The sequence below is a fragment of the Anolis sagrei genome, chromosome 5 (assembly GCF_037176765.1).
Source record: "Anolis sagrei isolate rAnoSag1 chromosome 5, rAnoSag1.mat, whole genome shotgun sequence".
Lineage (NCBI taxonomy): Eukaryota > Metazoa > Chordata > Lepidosauria > Squamata > Dactyloidae > Anolis > Anolis sagrei.
The window spans coordinates 29,835,774-29,856,085 of NC_090025.1; the positions used below are offsets into that span (position 1 = coordinate 29,835,774).

The window sequence follows — 20,312 nt, forward strand, 5'->3', positions numbered from 1 at the left end:
TTTTGGAGAGCAGAAACTCCACAGAAGCAAGGTTTATCTGGGAGCGAACTTGAAGCTGGTGTATGAGTGAAAGCTTAACTAACATGGTGTTCCTGTTTGAGTGGGTCTTCTCTCTCTCAGGAGGCTCCCCTGTGACAACAACTGATAGACATGACATTTGAGAAGTAGAAGCACTCAGCACTTCTCTCTTGCGGTCACTGAAGTATTGCTACTTATACTTGTCGAAAGCAAGGACCGGGTGTCAAGAATTTAAAAGCCTTGAAAGAGTGGACCATCAAATAGTGAACTGACAAAAACTTGGTAAATTCTTGTAGTTCAGTCTGTGATTGTGCTTGATGTCAATGGGGGCGAGGGTTTTCCTGGGCCTGAGTCATGTCCAAGCCTTTTTGAGAGGCCCAAAGTTTCCCATGAAAAGAGTGCTTCTCCTGTAGATTCCCACAGTCAAATTCCGGAAAGAGGCCCAGAGCAGTCTTTCTCTGAGAAACTGCATTCTGAGGATGATTTGTCAGGTGCAGAATTTAATGAGATTGAAGATAGAAGACAAGATTTTTGTAAATTAAGACAAAGTTCTCAAGATCACCGAAAGTCAGCCTGTCTGCTATACTGTTTCTGTCAGTTTTATTGCTTTGCTTTCATATATCCTTCAATAAACTGCTTGCTGATTTTACTATACTGGTGTGGTGTTTAAGGACAGAGGTGTTCCTGCTCTGGGATACAACAGGAATGCCTGTAAAAGGATACACAACTATACCAATCCACTCTGGGTATACAGAATACTTTTAGATGATAATATGTTTCAGCGTGCTATAACTCAAAACAAGCAAGAGAGCAATTCATCTTGTAGTTATTAAAAGTTAAAACACATGTGATAAAGTATTGTTTCTAACAGCTTGAAAATAAAAGAGATGAGTTCGGCATAAGTGCTTACAAACTCATCTTCCCTGTATTTTTCACAATCAGGATTTCTTCTTCCAGTCTTCTATCCCTACCCCTCAAAAGCATCTGTTCCTCACTGCTCTACAGGTAACACCCAATAGGTTACAACACAATTTCCTTGGTTATTTGACAACACCCCATAAAAATATTTTTAAAAGAGTTTCCAAAACTATGTTTAGATTGAGACCTAAAAAACATGCCCATTAAATCTTCACCGCCTGGAAAACCATAGTAAGATAGTTGATAGCCATACTGGCTTAACAGCTGTCTGTTCTTCTGCAAGTCATTTACACTACAGAAACAAATCTGTTACCAATGTCTTCTAAATGACCTGCGGAAAATGATTAAAGGAAGAGTCGTCTTTTATTAGTTGTCTTAAATACACTGCTGGCAAGTCGTTTTCTGAGGTCATTGGAAAATGCAGATTAAATTAAAGAATGTTTCTTATTGTAGTTGTATCCATGACTGAAAACTTCAGATACGGGATTTGTTGAAATTCTTGTTTCCTTGTTCTCTAAATATGAATCCCAACACCATAATGAAAAGTACATGTGTGCATGTGTCTTCAAGATGCTCATCGGCTTATGGGATCCCCATGAATTTCATAGGGTTTTCTTAAGAAATACTCAGATATGGCTTTAATATAAATATCTATGACTTCCAGATATTATAAGAAATATGCCAAATAGCCAAATGGCAGTCTCGTCCATGACTAGTTGTTTCTACCAAAATCAATGGAATCTAATCAGTGTACATTCCAGCATGGATCTTGAACTGCTACAAATGCATGCATTAAATATAATGTCCCTTAATAATACACTATGATTCAAAGGATGCGAAACAAAGACTGAATTAAACACTGTCCTAGGTCAGGGGTGGAGATCATGCATGCTTCCAGATGTTGCTGGACAGTAACTCTCAGCAGAGCGAGTCAATGGTGAAGAATGCTGCACACTGCAATCCAGAAACTTCTGGAAGAATGCATGTCCCCCACACCTCTTCTAAGCATTATTCATCAGTTGTCACTTCATGAATTCCCATCACATGGACCTGCACCCAAGGGACATAAGAACACAGCCCGCAAGGAGGGCCCTGATTTTTCCCTTACACTGTGATCACTACTGAGGAAAGAACAGGTTTGGAATCACCTCACATATATATGGAAGTATTTACTCTTGAACTTTTGGAAATTTTCTTAGTAGTCATTTAAGATATATTTTTCAAAGTAAAAGCTGAAAATCGTCTGGAGTTACAATATTCTTACCCTCCACTAAAAGTATTATTCCAGTTGCGTCTAACCACAGACAACTCTACTATTTTCCACCTCCTGTTCAGCTAATGTGCTTCAGCTATAAATAATATTCTCCTTGCAGAGTGGACACTTAGATTTCCATACCTAATCTGCCAAGGGAAGACACTTAATACCAACTGTGTGGAACATAACAATGTACAGAACTCTTTGAACTGTGTTTTAGGAAAAACAACTATGGCATACATGGATTCACAAGACGCTTACAATGCTTCCAGTACTTCTTTTAATCTATTGGTTCTCAACTGTGAGAGCTATTCCTCTGGGGGAAGTGAAGTAAGTGCTTGTGGGGAGGGCAAACAAGAAAGACGGGAGAACAGGTTACTCCACCTCTTTCTCACACTAACATAGCATTTCTCAACCTGGGGGTCAGGAAGCCCTGGGGGGGGATCTTAGAGGGGTCGCCAAAGACCACCAGGAAACACAGAATTTTCTGTTGGTGATGGGGGTTCTGTGTGGGATGTTTGGCCCAATTCTATCCTTGGTGGAGTTCAGAATGCTCTTTGATTGTAGGTGAACTATAAATCCCAGCAACTACAACTCCCAAATGTCAAGGTCTATTTTCCCCAAACTCCACCAGTGTTTACATTTGGGCATACTGAGTATTTGTGCCAAGTTTGGTCCAGATCCATCATTGTTTGAGTCCACAGTGCTCTCTGGATGTAGGTGAACTACAACTCCAAAACTCAAGGTCAATGCCTACCAAAGCCTTCCAGTATTTTCCTTTGGTTATGGAAGTTCTGTGTGCCAAGCTTGGTTCAATTCCATCATTGGTGGAGTTCAGAATGCTCTTTGACTGCAGATGAACTATAAATCCCAGCAACTACAAGTCCCAATTAACAAAATCAATCCCCCGCAACCCCACCAGTATTCAAATTTGGGCATATTGGGTATTTGGTGCAGTGAATGAAAATACATCCTGCATATCATATAATTACATTATGATTCATAACAGCAAAATTACAGTTACGAAGTTGCAACAAAAATAATTTTATGATTGGGGGTCACCACAACATGAGGAACTCTATTAAGGGGCTGCGGCATTAGGAAGGTTGAGAAATAGAGCACTAACTGAAAGCAAACAAGCAGCAAGGGTAGCCACAAAGGGCAGACCATCAGTGAACTTCTGCTTGTAGGATGGGATTGGACAGATACAAGCTCTTTTTCAAAAGGACATTAGTAGTCAGGTCTACTATGGGGCAGGCTAGCAAATCGGCACACAACACAGCCATCCCCTTTCGTAGCAGGTTGGCAGCAGTCTTTCGGCTGCCATGTCCTGCAGAGAGGGGAGGAAGATAGCGAAGAGAAGGGAAGATGTTGCTTCTTCTCCCCTGACTTATACCCCACTCCTGACACATGGAATAGTGACACCAGCTTCCTCCTTTACAGGCGACCTCACATCTGTCATTTATTCTCCAGCTGCAGTCCTATGGGGCAAATGAGGGGGAGGCAAGTGAAGGGGGGCAGGAGTACCCACAGGGAAAGCTCCACATAGAAACCCAATTGTTCCCCCATGCCCTAAGGTCTCCTCACTTCACACATACCCCTCCATCAGGGTGAGGGAAGGCTCAGTCAGACGAAAGCAAAAGAGGGGACTCCACCTTGGAACATTTTCAGGCCATGTATGGTTGAATCTGTGGATGCAGACCATTCTCTGCCCGCAAAAATAAAAAGCTTGAAGGCAACTGGACTTAAGCGAACAAACAAAAGGAAGACTGGGAGTAGAAATGACCTCAAAAGTTCACAGAAACAAATGAATATGCATAAGCATAGAGTAGAAGGGAGGGGGAAATAGAGAATGGCTGTGTGGGATAAAAGCTAAATCCCATCACGAAGCAGCGCAAAAGTTCTAAATCAAATATTGAACAAGAGCCATTTTAGAGCACTGCATGTGATGCTTTGATGCCATTTGTTCAGCGAAGGGGCCTGCCAAAAGCATGTTTTCTTTCCAGTTGTTTGCTCATGCTTGTCTCAACTCCATGTAGATCATAAGGGGGGGAAACAGGAAGAAAGAAAGAGAGGGGGAAAGATCCCAGTTCTTCATCTTGGGCCACAGTTCAATATGTTAAAAGCACTCACAACACAACGGGAAGGGAAGAGACGAAGTAACAAGTCTCTTGAAACTGTAAACAATGATCTTCTGAAGTTCGGCAGCACATGACGACTCCTCTTTTAAGGCCTCTAAACCAAACACCAGGAAAAATCCATCACAAAAGAGACTTGGATACCCATGAACTCACTTAGAAATAGTATAGTTGTTGAAAATGATAGCAATAAGTGAACTTCTACAATTTTAAATGAACTTCGGTTGAGGCAAACACAAATTAGCAAACTGCATTACAAGAAAATGTGCCCTACCTCCGTTGGTCCGGCATACATCATAGGAGAGGGAAATATGGCCACCACAGTTGTTTCTGGATTCAATATTCCCTCCTCCAGCACTGCTGCATGTTGCTTCATTCTCCACATCAGAGGAACATCATCGTCCTTTGTCCAACCACCCAGAGGGTGCAAAAGAAGAACTGGACGCCTGTAGCCACGGCCCAAAAGCTGCTTGTGTGTGTCTTGCATCAACAGGGCATGTCCGTTGTGAACAGGATTGCGCAACTGGAATGCAAAGACAGCATCTAAGAAAGAAGAGAGAACGGTCAGAATGCATTAAAAGTATTCCTTCTTATGGAACCAATGGCAAACAGTCAAGTTACAGTCACTACATGACACTTAATTTCTTGAGTCAGACCTTGCCTCTCAGCTTAATCATCCAACACTCACAAGGGCATTGTAAGGATCGAATCCAGAAGAGAAATCCATGTATGCACAAAGGAAAGTATTGTGTAACTCATATTCCGTTTCAGAGAATTTGAACAAAACGTACTCTACCAGTCTACTTTGCTTCCCCCGTTTGTTTTCATCCTGTTACAGGAAACTAAACTATCGTATATACTTGAGTATAAGCCGACCCGAATATAAGCCAAGGCACCTAATTTTACCACAAAAAAACTGGGGAAACGAATTGACTCAAGTATAAGCCAAGGGTGGGAAATGTAGAAGCTATTGGTAAATTTCAAAATAAAAAATACAATTACATTATTTGAGGCATCAGTAGGTTAAATGTTTTTGAATATTTATATAAAACTGTAATTTAAGATAAGACTGCCCAACTCTGAACCTCTTCAATGTAAATGTGTTTGCATATCTCCCAATAAAAATAGAGTAAAATAATAAATGTGATAGAAATAATAATAATATTATAGTAAAAGAATGAGAATGTAATAATAACAGTAACAATAGAGTAAAAGAATGGAAATGTAATAATAACAATAAAGTAAAATAATAAATGTAATTATAATAATAATAATAATAATAAATTTATTATATATTTATAATAGGGTAAAATAATAAATAATCTTGACTTGAATATAAGCCGATGGAGACTTTTTCACTTTAAAAAAAGTTCTGAAAAACTAGGCTTATGTACAGTAATTCATTTTTTTTAATTCAAGTATACAGTACTTCAGTTTTGTCTGCACTCAGAACTGAGCTGGCTACTTCACTGGCAAAAACTGCAACTTGTTTAAGACTGCATCCTGCTTAGCCTATTCTTCGAAAACATCCCCACATACCTTTGGCATCTCCCTACACCACACACATGCAAACACCTTAGAGTGTAAAGCAGAAGAATGCTTTTCCTCCTCCACAAAGGACAGCACAGATCAAACAAATAAACTGCCAGATTTGTATTGCCTTGGTCTGTCACTTATTCTTCTAACACAAAACAATAAAATGGAAATAAACCAAAATGCTTTGGGCTTCTCTGTTCTGCTGAAAAGCTAACAACACTATTTCCAAAGCAATTTTTCAAAGAAACGGAAACATCTTTCACTAGAAATCCTCTACGAGGCTTATGTGTTTTGCTGCCTTGCAACAACTTTGGGACTTTTGTTTTTTAAAGAAAATTCAGGACAGTTCACAAAGGGAGAAAAAGTCTATGTTTTCATATTTTTTTAATTGTGTCAGCAGTGACTTGAGAAACTGCAAGTTGTTTCTGGTGAGAGAGAATTGACCGTGTGCAGAGACGTCGCCCAGGGGACGCCAGGATGTGTTACCATTCTGTGGAGGGCTTCTCTCATGTCCCCACAAGGGAAGTTGTCGCTGACAGATGGGAGCTCACCCCGTCTCATGGATTCGAACCGCCGACTTTCAGGTCAGCAGTTCGGCTGGCACAAGGGTTTAACCTATTGCGCCACAGCGACAATGGTTGCTCTCTCCCATCTTTGGAAGAACTTTATAGGTCCCGCAGCCATAAAAAAGCTCAGAGCATTCTTGAGGATCCATCTCAGCCAGCGTGTGTGTGTATATATATATATATGCCATCTGGCACATGGTACAGGGTAACAAAGACAAGGACAAACAGACTGAGAGACAGCTTTTATCCTAGAGCTGTGGCTATGTTGAACTCCATGGTTTCACACTGATGTGGCATTGGGGGCTGTGTGGTTGTGGTTGGGGTGAGGAGGAATGTCGTGTTGTTTTTGTGATATGTGCTGGGGAAGGCATTTAATTCTATTGTGCAACAGCACAATGACAATAAAGCCATTCTATTCTATTCTATAGCGCAATGACAATAACGCTATTGTATTCTAATTCTGTCCTTATCTCATCTCCTGCCATACATAATGTGCATAAATAACGGATGCCTCTCCATGTATCTAAGGAAGCGAACTATAATTCACAAATGCTCAGGCTAATATAAATCTGTTTTAAAGGTGACACAAAACTCTTTGCTGGTTTGATAAATCAAATGAATTGATTCCAAAGAAACTCTTAAGAAAGTTTGTTTCTCTCAAAACAAAAATTATATTCCTCTAGGAATCTTCTGTTCTCCAGTGAAAAAGCCAATGACAATGAGCTCCAGGACAGTGGGAGAGGGTTTGCTCTCTTTCATACCACCCTTCTTCATTCCAGAACTCACCTGCATTCATGTCTTTGAACTTCTGTTTCAGTTCAGCAGGTGTGAGTCGGTATTGATCAAGGCCATCATTCCAGTAAATACGATCAAGAACTTGTAGATCACCACCTACCAGCCAATCCCCTTGTTCCATGACCATCTAGTAAATGTAAAGAAAGCAATTAGTTTCAATATAAATAAAACAATAACTAAAGAGCAAGCCTTAAAATGTAGTATTCGGAAAGATTGTGATTTAGGTTTCCAAGTGCATACATACAATCTAAACTGAAATAAACTTTCAAGCTACTGGTGTGCAATGTCCGAGTGCCAAGAGGATAAGGATTTTAGTACCTGAGTAGATTCATGTCAGGATTGTCCATACCACTATATTTCTAATCTTTGTGAAGAAAGCTGATACGAAGAGAATCAGTCAATCTGAAATGGGATGCTATATGAGAGCTCTGCAGATACGAGGACTGCCAAAAAGATAAATAAATGAGTCCAAGAGGAAATAAAGCCTAAACTCTCTCTAAAAGCCAAGGTGGCTAAACCGAAACTATGTTGGGCATATTATTCATAGAATAATGCTTGGTAAGGTACTGCCTTCTGCTTTAAACTGGATTATACGATGGTGTAGAAGGGGTCTAAATTGCATTACTTGGTCATAGACCCGAGTTTACAAGATCTGAGTAGGAGAGATCTCCCATGGACAGGGTCTCCATAAGTGGAAACTGACGACAATTCATAGAATCATAGAGTTGGAAGAGATGTCATGGGCCATCCAGTCCAACCCCCTGCCAAGAAGCAGGAAAATCACATTCAAAGCACCCTTGACAGATGGCCATCAAGCCTCGGTTCAAAAGCCCCCAAAGAAGGAGCCTCCACCACACTTTAGGGGAGAGAGTTCCACTGCTGAGCAGCTCTGACAGTTAGGAAGTGCTTCCTAGTGTTCAGGTGGGATCTCCTTTCCTGACAATTGACAACAATAAGGTTCATGTGGGTTCTTTCATTGATTACATGTTCAAAGCAGGTGAGGGAACTGTAAGTCTTCAGGATATTTTGAAAGTGAGTCTTAGCCAGCTCAGCAAATATTTATATCCAGGTTGTTTCCAGCCTGGTATCTCATTTTGGGTGATCTTATTTGGATAGGGGCATTGCAACAAATCCTGCAAACTTGGCGTTTATCATCTAGCTTTTGCCAATGCCATATCCTCCAGATGTTTAGGGCATAAATTTCCATCAGGCTCAGCAAGACAGCTAAAAAGTTAGGGATGGGATAGTTTGTGGCCTTAGCTGGAATAGAAATGGCTGAGGAAGACTGCTTTTGCTTTTACTCTTCAGTCTCAGGACAAACAACAGATGAAATACAGTATCCTTTGGAGCAAAAAGGTAAGCAGGTCCTGAGCTGTTGCTGCATCTCAGGATAAGACCTGGTTTGTATGAAGATGCCAGCTGATTAGGCCGGGAACAAAAGGCAGAATTCTACAACATTTTAAGAAGCTGAACTGTGACCTGAATAAGAGTCTCAGTTAACACAGCAGAGCTCATATTAATGTAACATTAAATTTGTTTGCAAAAATAAAAGATGAGCTGAAGGCTGGGCTCCATTATGCCGATCTGGCCGAGCCAAGCCCGGAGGCAGAGAGGCCAGCTGTTTTCCTGTCATCACTGCAAAGTAATTCATTTTGGTGTGCTTTCTCCATGTCTCTTGCACACAAGACTGCACTTATAAACCGCAGGAGAGGACAAATTTCTCTCTGATCTTCACTGGCAGTCTACACTGTTCACCCTAAATCTGTTTCTGTCACATATTTGTATGTACACGCAGCCATCCCAATCAGCCGTCCACACTCTGAGCAACCACAGAATGTGTGCATATATAAGCAAGCGGCTGAGTGAAACAAAGAGGAGAATCCTCAACGGCACACAGACCTCTGAGCCAAACATTTTCATAGATTATTCCATCACATTTCCAAGTGGAATCTCACTAAAGTTAGTAGTGACGTTAGTAAGAAATATAACCAAATATGAAAGGAACTAGATAATTTTCCTATGTGTAGTGATGTATCCTAAGGTAAAGGTTTCACCTGGCATTAAGACTAGTTTTGTCCAACTCTGGGGGTTGGTGCTCATCTCCATCTCTAAATCAAAGAGCTGCACTGTCTGTAGACACCTCGAAGGTCATGTAGCCAGCATGACTGCATGGAGTGTTGTTAACTTCTTGCCAAGTAAGTACCTATTGATCTACTCACATTTGCATCTTTTCGGACTGCTAGTTTGGCAATAGCTGGGACTAACAGCAATAGCGCACCCCGCTCCCCCATTTCAAACCACCAACCTTTTGGTCAGCAAGTTCAGCAACTCAGCGGTTTAACCCGCTGTGCCACCAGGGCCCCCGATATATTTCTAATTCCTATGTATGGTTGTGTAAGATGGACATTGAAGAAAGCTGAGAAGAGAATCAACTCCTTTGAAATGTAGTACACAGCATTCTGCCAATAGCGTGAACTGCCCAAAAGTTTTTTTTTTAAAAAAAGGGGTCCTAGAAGAAATCAAGCCTGAACTGAGACTATGAACTTTTGACAAAGCATCAAATGGCATTACTCACTGAAAAGATAACAAAAAGAAAGACTAAACTGATAAGGAAAATAGGAAGACTTCATCACAGATGAATTTACAGAATGAAGGAAGAGACTTTGGGTTGTTTTATCACCTTCGACGATACAGCCATAGCTTTGATTTAGCAAAACCTGATCTAGGCAGCTGAAGACTGAGGCTCATACAGGTCTCTCATTCACAAAACATAAGTTCAAGTTGACTTGTTGGCAAGTAACAAATAGCCAACTTCAAAAGTTGTCATAGGTATGCAATAGCTGTAATAGATCAAGTCAAAAGCTATCTGGTCCAGTATTCTATCAACACATTGTTTCTGTACACTAACCAGACGCTACAGAAAACCCACAACAAATAAATGAATGCAACAGTGCCTTTGTGTCTCTGACAGCGGGTACCTTGATATAAGGGTGCTCCTTGCATGTTGTCCCCCATTGTCTGGCACAACGCTCTTCTTTCCGGTGCTCATAGAACTCTGGATTGCGGAGAATAGCCACACGGCGACCTTCATATACCAAAGCAAAAGCTGTGCAACCATCTAGTCTCTCTTTGTCTTCCTTTGTGGCGGTTAGCACTATAGGCACTGATAGGTTAATAATTCCCCCTAAAATGGAAAAACAGTAACAGGAGATATAACCATAATGGGTTTCATTAAAATGGTACTAGGTCCAAATGAATTGAAGGAAAATCTGTTCGAAATCTTAATACTTTTAGAGAATACCCTCATTCAACAGAGAAGGGATTCCTTGTTGGATGTCTTTTTAAAGTAGACATGTTCCAGCCGTTCTTGCTGTTCTCCTCACCATATAAAGATATGGAGCACAAATGACAACAAGAGGGAGCAAGTAACAGACAAGCTTTCCTGTGCTGGAAAACTAACCATATTGCAAATGAATCTTTCATACCAATGTTCCTTTTCTACACAAAGTGAGCTATGTAAATTTAACACTAAGCATTTGGCACAGTGTTCCAGAGTTCTATAATTACATAGCTTGCTATATTAACTCCATCATAAAGTCAAGCTATGCATTTATCAGTGAAAGCTCCAACGACTCCAAATTTCATCTGATTTAAAGTATGCACTAGCAGATATTGTTACCTGGCATTCCCAGTACTCTTTTTGTTTCCAGTAAAGAAACAAATATTGAAATATTGAGAGAGTAAATGTTTTGCAGATGCAGATAGTGATCTACACATCTGACATGTCAATTCTTTCTTTGTGAAGGTTACTATGACCTCTGGTTTTCATTCAAGTTCCTTTCCCATTTGTTTTTATTTTAGTAATGGCATCTAGTTGTGACTTTCTCTGGGCAGAACAGAGAAAAAGAGGAAGCAAAGAAGCTGCTTGGAAGCTGCATTGGGAGAGCATTCCATAGCTATTGGGCAAGTGACAAATGGAACTGAAATATAGAAGCAAGAGCAAAAGCCAGAATCTATACAGATTTATTATCTTTCTTTGGGTGTTGGATTGTTGTTTAAGATGCAGTGAAATGATTATCCACAGCCTACCAGCATGTCCATTAGAAGGAGACTTGGTTATATCTCACCATCGAGGAGACAGTCAAAATGAAGGCACTGCAAGTATTCTCTCTCTCTCATAAAGCCATTAAGTGGTGTTGCCCAACCTTCTGCCAAAACTTGCACCCACTGCATATCCACCTACAATCAAAAATGTTATTAGTGTTAGATTCGTTCTTTCTGCCACTGCCAAAAAGAAGACACATATCTTCTGAGTTGTGATGGGGTAGAAGGCCACACAACTAGGTGTATTAGAACTTCTAGCACCGTCAGGAGGTGTTAAGTAATGTGATGTGGTGAAATATCATGTTTTTGTTATTGTTGTGTGCCTTCAAGTCATTTCTATAATCCTAAGAATAATCTACCACAGAGTTTCCTTGGCATAACTTCTTCGAAGGAGGTTTCACCTTGCCTCCAGCTGAGTCTGAAACTTATTCAAGGTCACTCAATGGGTTTCCATGGCCAAGCAGAGTAGGTTACTAATCTCCTGGTAACCTACTCCAACACTCAAACCACAATGCCATGCTAGCTCTTCCAAGCCAGAACTTGGTAGAACTCTAAATAGTGCCATAAATAGTATCATTTAATCTCAGGAAAAAATGCATGTATTGGCATAAAGTAGTAGCAAATCAATAAAATCAGAGCTCCTTTCAGATTTCATATCACTAGTAATCCCACATACAAAGGTACTGGTCAAAATTATATAAAAATTGTGACTACCAATGTCAGTGCCCTACTTCCCTTTCATCCTATTCAAGCCAAGATATATTACGGTCATAACAACATGATAAATGAGGATTAGACAACGAGAGACCACTGCCAGATTCCTGGTAAAGTACCATTTAGTATCTGGACTCAACCTAGTTTATGATAGCCCATTTACCATCATTGGCTACACAACCAACCCGCACAACTTGGTGAACAACAGTTGGCTTCTATAAATCAAGGTGAATGTTTGTAGTTTAGATTTTATGCCATTACATATTTTTTTTGTTTGATTATGTTGGGTTTAATTTATTGATATTAGCTCTTATGCTGTTTTGATATGTAGGGTTCCTCTGGGATTATTATATTGATATCTGTTTGTTGAGGCATTGAATGTTTGCCATTGTATGTTGGAATCCGTCCTGAGCCCCCCTTGAGAAGATAGGACAGAATATAAATAGAGTTGTTTGTTGTTGTTGTTGTTGTTGTTATTTCATCCAACAGTTCGTATGAACTAACTAAGGACTGCATTGAGATAATTAATGACTTCCAAATTATTTACCCGGAGAAACCCAATTTGTAAGTTTCACATTCAATTTATAGAGACAAGCAACATCCTATCTTTGAAGATTCAACATCATTATTACAATAATACTGACTTGCTGGGTTTTTTAGTAACCAATTACAGCCTCCACATTTACTGAGGTTAGGGGCATAGGATCCCCATGAAAGTGAAAAACCATTAATAATGAAATGGCTTGTGTTTCTAACCTGAGAGAACATCTCTCTAGGAATGTCAAGGTCTTCTATAGCATGGCTCTATGGTCAACTTCCACTGGACGCTGAACACAAAATTGAACTGGAGAGCTTAGAGATTATTAGAGAAGTGTTCTCTCTAGAAATCTCTAGGTCCTCCAGCATGACTGAAGGACATTGACCATAGGAACATATTGGAGGATCTAGAAATTCCTAGAGAAACCATTTTAATCAAATCTGAATAGGTAACATTTGCAAATGTGGTGGAACAACTGTAATAATTATTACTCAGGGATTTTCCATTTTCATTTTTCAGCTTGTTTCAGGCAACTCCCAGGATCCTTCACTACTGATAATGTGCAATGTGGAACTGATAAAAATTGAATCCTAAATATCTGAAATATGGGCTAATGATTTAGAAAATACTACCTTTCTGAACAGAAATAAGATATGAGAGAGATTCAGCAGCAACACAACTATTATAATAATGTAATCACTTAAGGGATTATCCAAAACAACACACATATAGGATACTGTGTAGGTTCTTTGTCATTGGAGGAAAAGATTGCAAACATGAAGAAAAAACAACCTAAGCAGGAACAAGCTTTTTTTTAAAAAAAAAAAATCACATATTCAGTGAAATACTGAATATTAGCTTTGAACTATAACTATCACAATTATTCAGCCAGTATAGCCAATGGTGAGATTGGCCAGGGGTTCTGAAAGTAGTGTTCCCAAATAATTAAAATTTGAAATGTAGTCCTATATTCATTAGATACTAACTACTCAATTGAGAGACATAAAAACATACACAACTGATTAAACAGTAGAGAGCTACACTCAAATTCAGGACTACAGAAAGGAAAATTAATCAAGAGAAGTGAAAGCATTAATCTGTGCACGAAAACACATAAATCTGTAGAACGGCAGGAAATAAAAGCAAACCAAAGTGGAAAAGGAACATGCATAAAACATAGAGTGCATCATAAACAAACAAGATAAAAATAGAGTATCAGCTACCAAAACGCAATAAAGATACTGCAGGGAAGAAACTGGAGAAAAGTGCCAGATGGACTGGACAAAGGGGGTGGGATGGGGGATGACAACAAATAATATACTAAACCTAAATTGCGAAGACAATTGTTTGCTGCCTCTGGTTTGTAGCTATTCAATCTGAACTCCTCAGATAGGCAACCACAGATTCTGAGCCTTCAAATACACTGCAAATGGTTAACTGAAGTAGACTATGTGTGGGCAAACAAAGTAGACCTTTTCTGTGGACTCTCTTTTATGTCTTAATTACCTTATTTATTTCCAATGCTGGTAAAGTCTCTGCATCTGTTTTGGCCAACTTTAGTTTGTTTTCAGGCACATACAGCTCTTTAACCTCATAAGAGGCATCCACTGGTACGATATCCTGAACAAGAGATAGAAGGAGAAACCAACATGGTTAACAAATAAAATAATTTTGTGTTAATGTTTAGAAATAACAGTGTTATAAATTAGCAGAACACCATTTTAAAAAATTTGAAACTCTTTTTCAAAAGTAAATCAGATCTAAATTTACTTGCAGTAGTGCTTCACTGTTTGGGTTTTTTTACCTTTTTTGGCTGATAATAGTGACGAGAGAGAAAAAAAGAGTGCTTTGATAGTTTTTTCTCTTATGGTCTCTTCCAACTCTGTGATTCTAGAATTCAATCCTTAGATTGATACTGTTCAAATATTGAGTGACCAATCCAACTACATATTTCAAAAGGAATTCATTAACTAATTCAAGCCTTCCAAGCTAAACTGATTTCTTTAATCAAAGTAGGAAAACAAGGAAAGAAAGGTAAAGTATTTCAAAAAGGTGCAAATTCCATACACAGGGAAAAGCATACGATATGAATATTAAGATACTTTGGAATCGGTAGCTTAGAAAGAAATTGTGCATATTCTTATATGTCTTGGTTCTGGGTTATTTGAATTGCTCTATCTTCCCGTAGCAGCCTCCATGTATCAATTGCCATGGATTCCATTTCTACAAACCCACAAGTCTTCACAAGCTCCCTCCCCATCCTCATTTCAGTATCGTGTGTAGGCACTTTTTGCCCCAAAACTACACAGAAAGCTCCCCAGAGGCATGAAAACACCCAGCTCACCACAACAAGGACACTAGAACCCCAGAGTATTCCAAATACCTCTAGTCTCCTCCGAAATCTCTCTCAAAATAGGGGTACAAAGGAAGGTTTTGGGCTTGCTTGGTGGGGGGAGGTATATCACACTTGGGGGCTGGGTGAGGATTGTATCCTAGACCCAACTCAATTGTTCAATATATATCTTCTTCATCTCTCAATTCCATCTTCCTTTGAGGACCTAAAGTGGCAAGATAGGCAATGCAGACATTCATGCTTTGCAGGCCTGTTTTATGCCTAACCCTGACAGAGGGAAGGAGATAGGAGTACCTCCTTGACATTGCCAGGGTTAGGCGTAAAACAGACCTGCAACTATCATTATACAACAACTCCTTTCAGTCCAAGCCAGCACAGGCAAGAAGTTTGAGAGTTACAATTCAGGAACATTTGGATGAATGCACGTTGCCCTGTTCTAAACCTCACATCCTTGATACTTTGGTTCTTTCCTTTGTTGACATCTGTTATCACAGTCAAGAAAAACCAAAGTATGGCACAAGGCAATCCAACTTTGCTGCCTTCTAAGCGAATACAGTTTTGAAGCAAACCAGTGTCACACCACATTTGCCAAAAAGCACAGAAAAGTACGCAGACAACCAGAACAACATTCAAGTGGGAAAAGAACGTGATGGAGTCACCACAAAGTTAATTTCTCGCCAATGACGTGTCCAAAAATTATTCATAACTAGAAACAGTTTAGAAGTTTGGTTCCTAAACAGTCTTCTTTTTTATTCCTTCTCTTCCCCCATCCAGAAAGTGCTCTCTGTTCTTAAAAAATATTGTAAATAATGCTTTGATTTTTCATCTGGAAAAAAATATACTACATAAACCAAAGCCTGCTCCTAAATCCTTTCTTGCAAGAATAAGCAGGCTGGAAAATCTTAGGCAATGGGCTAAAGGTTTGTCAAGGGATACAGAAACTAGATGCACAGTGAATCCTCCATTCAAACTTAATTAACACAGTTTGGATAAACAGCTTAATAGGATACAATGTGTACATCACTGAGAAATTAATATGGAAAAAAATGGAAAGAAAACAGAAATTGCTGTCACATGAAGGTGGTCTGCAGGCAGTGACTGCCTGCACAGCACCCACAAAAACATTTCCAAACACCACAAAAAGTCTTTGTCACTTGGCAAATAGATATTGCAGCCCATAAACGACATCTGGACAGTTTTTAAGTCGTTGTTCTCAACCCAACAAATATTATTTTATTTGGGAAAAACCAGCCTGACAGCTGGATCCTAAGCACACATCATAAGAAGCCTCACTGATTTCATAGCCTGTTATTCCAAGTAACATCATCATGCTTACCACAGTGGCGTTCCTTACTCTACGCGCATTGCAGTTGTGGGATTGCTCTATCTACATATCTATTACTTTATGTATGCCCCACCTTTTCCTCAAAGTGGAGAGCCTACCTAGCTAGATAGATAAAAACATGTAGCTAAAAACAAAGTATTAAAATTATAATAAGATTGAATTGTCCATAGAACTGAAATGATTTAAAAATTAACAAATAAAAAGAGTAAAGCACATGGGGGAAAAACCTCTTTTAAAACAATCATTTCCCTAAAGTCTGTTGGGGTATTTTTGGAGGGGAAGGGTGTGTGTGTGTGTGTGTGAATGGTTTAAGGCCTGTAAGAAGGAAGCCAGCCTAGCATCTCTAAGAAATAAGCTGCAAAGTCTGAAAGCAGCTAGCAGTTCTACTATTTACATATCCATCTCTATACCCTCTTCAGTTCCAAGCTGGGTGAAAAGAGCACCAGCAAAGGTCAGCAACCTTCATGTTCAAATAACCCTCTGTAGCAGAAGAGACTCTAATTAGATAAGGCTGGCAGGGTTCAATGTTGCTGGGTGAAGGCAAGTAAGATTAATAAAGAAGGAGAGTCGGAAACATATTTGGAAAGTGAGGAACTAGGAGGTTGCAATATTTGGCTGAACTAGCAAGGTTGTCCTCTATAAGCAAATAAAAAGCAAAATTGCTTTATATTTGTTTATAGAGGACAACCTAAAGATGCAATAGTATAGGATACTGGAAGAGCATAACAACAACAACAACAACAACAACAACAACAACTTCATTTTTGTATCCCGCCTCCATCTCCCCAAAGGGAGACTTGGGGCGACTTACATGGGGACAAGTCTGATCAACATAGTTAAAATACAACACACACACAAAAATCATAAAACAGCATCATAAAACAGTATAAAAGAAATAATCACATAACAATATTAAAAAAAAACAATCGAACAACAATCAGTGGCCTGAAATAGTAACAGTTTCTGAACTCTGAGTCATCATAGATCTTTGGGCTTCCACTTTTATCATCTCTAGCCATTATAGCTAATGATAGTGAAAGGTGGAGTCAATATTACCTGAGGATCTAAGGTTGGGACAGGCTGTCATAGAGATTAATAGAGCAATCTTATGCACGTTTGTTCACAGCAAATAAGTTTTATTGGGCTTTTGTAGGCAATCTGTTCAAGACTACAATTAGACTTAACTGAAGGGTTATGTTAACTTTATGCTTATTTAGGGCCAGCAGCTTGCAAATCAAAGTGTCACCCTTGAAAAACACTCAAATTGTTATTTTTAACATCTGCAGCCAAAAAATATGATTATAGATAATGCTACAGTTAACTATGTGCCACATAATGATCTAGGTAAAAGTTTTCCTCTGACATTAAGTCCAGTTGTGTCCAGCTCTGGGGGGTTGGCGCTCATCTCCATTTCTAAGCCGAAGAGCTGGTGTTGTCCGTAGACACCTTCAAGGTCATGTGGCCAGGATGACTTCATGGAGCGCCATTACCTTCCCTCCAAGGCGGTACCTATTGATCTACTCACATTTGCATGTTTTCGAACTGATAGGTTGGCAGAAGCAGGAGCTGACAGCTCATGCCGCTCCCCAGATTTGAAACTGCGACCTTTCAGTCAACAAGTTTAGCAGCTCAGTGGTTTAACCCACTGCGCCACCGGGGCCCTCCATAATGATCTAGAACTGACATATCTAAGCATGCAGATTAAATGTTCAATGCATAAAGATATACCCATGAATCTTGTTTCTACAGTGCTTGCAAAAAAAATTCATAAACCAAGACAACAAATATTTGCTGCATTTTCAGAAAAAAACAACATTTTGTATTCATGGCAAAGCACAACTGTTTTACTGTAACATTTTACTGTAAGATCTATTTAAAAATAATATTTTTTCTTTAACTTCTAATAATAGACTCCTAGAACATTAATTTATTTTGTCATAAGTATCTCTTAAGTGCAAAATATTATTTTGCAGAAATGTAGTTGTGAGAACCTTCAGAAAATGGGTTGTTTTAACAGCATGCTTTTTAAATTAAAATATGTCATTTGCATAAAGTTCATTTTTCACGGAGATTAAAATTCTGTTAAGAATCACAACCACATGGTAATGACTCACTCCTATTTATTAAGAATGACATTCCAGCTTAATGTTCATGTTTTATAATAAGGAGAACTAGGGATAATATAGGGACAGCGAGTTTTGTTTCATAAAGAACGTAATAGCTGTTGCTGAAGAGCTTTTCCCTGTAACCAAATCATTGGAGAAAAGAATTGTTCAAAGATACAAAAGCCATGGAATTATAAAAAACTTTTTTTACTATGCCGACTGTAATAGCAAGGGTGGAGGGACATGTCATTTTACGAAGTGTTTTAGTAAGTTATTAAAATGTTTCCTTTAATGTATTATGAAGGGTTTTTCTCTTATTTCAATATTGTTTTGTCTTCAGCCAAAAATACTGCAAGCACTAGATTAATGTAGGACTATTACAAGCAATGCTATATATCTCAGTGGCCATATAATCAAATGCATAGTCCATGGACGTACCTGCTGCACCACATAAAATACAGCCATCAGCATCTCAATAGAAATGGGGCTAAGTTGGATTTCTGCACAGTTCAAAATTTCTCTCAGAACTTTGAACTGTGATTTCATGAAAAGAAAAAAAATGTTTAAAATAATTTATAGCTTGAGTAAATCTAGCATTCCTGGTACATATAAAGGCAATTTTAAAAATATCACTTTAAATTAAAAACAGAGGCAAGAATCCTACTTTTTATGCATTGTGCGCAGGGCAGTGAAAAGACTATGTTAGAAGGCCCTCTAGTGACCACTTGAGGGTTGAGCTTTCTCTAGAAGATGCTTAAACTTCTTCGAAAACAAACCAAAAATTGTTCTCCTTTTCATTTATTCGACATGTAAGTATAGATTTATTGTTGGTTAATGATGACTTGATTAAACCTGTGCTATTGTGTTTTGGATATATCATGAGATGTTATAATTTACTGAAGACGATAATACTTGATATTGCCGAAAGCAGTAAAAAAAGAAGATGACAGGTGGATTGACTCAATGAAGGAACCTCTACGTTTAGAAGACTTGAATAGGATTTTTAATGGCCAAATCTGTTGAAAGTCTCCCAATTATGCCTATATGTCAAAGCCAATTTATTTTCATTTAGGAAACTTGAGACAACATCCACCAGTGAAGAAGAAGAAAGACGACTAATTGACATAGCAGAAAAGCCTTGTGTACTACTAACGTCATTTCACGGAGATATTAAATCATCATTAATTGCTTCAGTATTCAACACTAAGAACTAAATGATATTTATTGCCTCTATTAAAACTGAATACAGGAATGTTGACATGGGAACAACGGCAACCTCATTTAAGTTATCCAGACATGACTGATGTTCCAACACTGATTATATGTCAAGAGTATCATTAAAAAGTCCTAGGAAAATAACACAAAACATAGTAAACGACATATTTAATTGGAATACTGAATACATTTCTATTAGACAATAGCCAGAATATGCATTGCATTACATGAACAAATTGGACTAATTTGAAACAAGCTGCCCTGCCCCTAATGTGTTTATACTCTAGACAATTTTGGAGAACTACTCACATTATAACCATACAAATTGTAGCTATTCCTACAAATATGTGTTCTGTCTCTAAAGCAAGGAGAATCATTTTTTGACCAGTGCAGAAGGGTCAGGAAAGGAAAGTGGGGGTTGAGACAAGTGGAGGGTGAACCCAGGCACACAGTTTGACCTTCATCAGTTGAGCCCATGCTTTTGTAGTAGTCGGCATGTTAGCAAAAGTATGTAATTGTGAAAATGCAGAACAGTCTGGAACAGTGTGACATGATCAAATTCTGTGTGAAACTTGGGGAAAAAACTGTTTCCAAAATATTGCAGTTGTTGAGGACAGCTTATAGTTGGGCTGTTTTATCTTCAGGTCTTCAGGTAACACAAGGTGTGCAAGGATGGAAAGGAAAGCATTAAGGATGAACAGAACGCACAGCA

The 20,312-nt window shown here is 38.9% G+C and overlaps 1 protein-coding gene across 1 annotated transcript in view; it reads right to left on the minus strand.

The window, feature by feature from the left end:
- The window catches only part of PAPSS1 (3'-phosphoadenosine 5'-phosphosulfate synthase 1), a 66,814-nt gene that overhangs the window by 18,776 nt on the left and 27,726 nt on the right, over nt 1-20,312 (minus strand). The window contains exons 6-10 of the mRNA XM_060779121.2: nt 14,089-14,202; nt 11,354-11,465; nt 10,205-10,410; nt 7,218-7,353; nt 4,604-4,872 (exon numbers count right to left, since the gene is read on the minus strand). Of these exons, the coding sequence (XP_060635104.2) occupies nt 4,604-4,872; nt 7,218-7,353; nt 10,205-10,410; nt 11,354-11,465; nt 14,089-14,202 (837 nt within the window). The remainder of the gene's footprint in view (nt 1-4,603; nt 4,873-7,217; nt 7,354-10,204; nt 10,411-11,353; nt 11,466-14,088; nt 14,203-20,312) is intronic.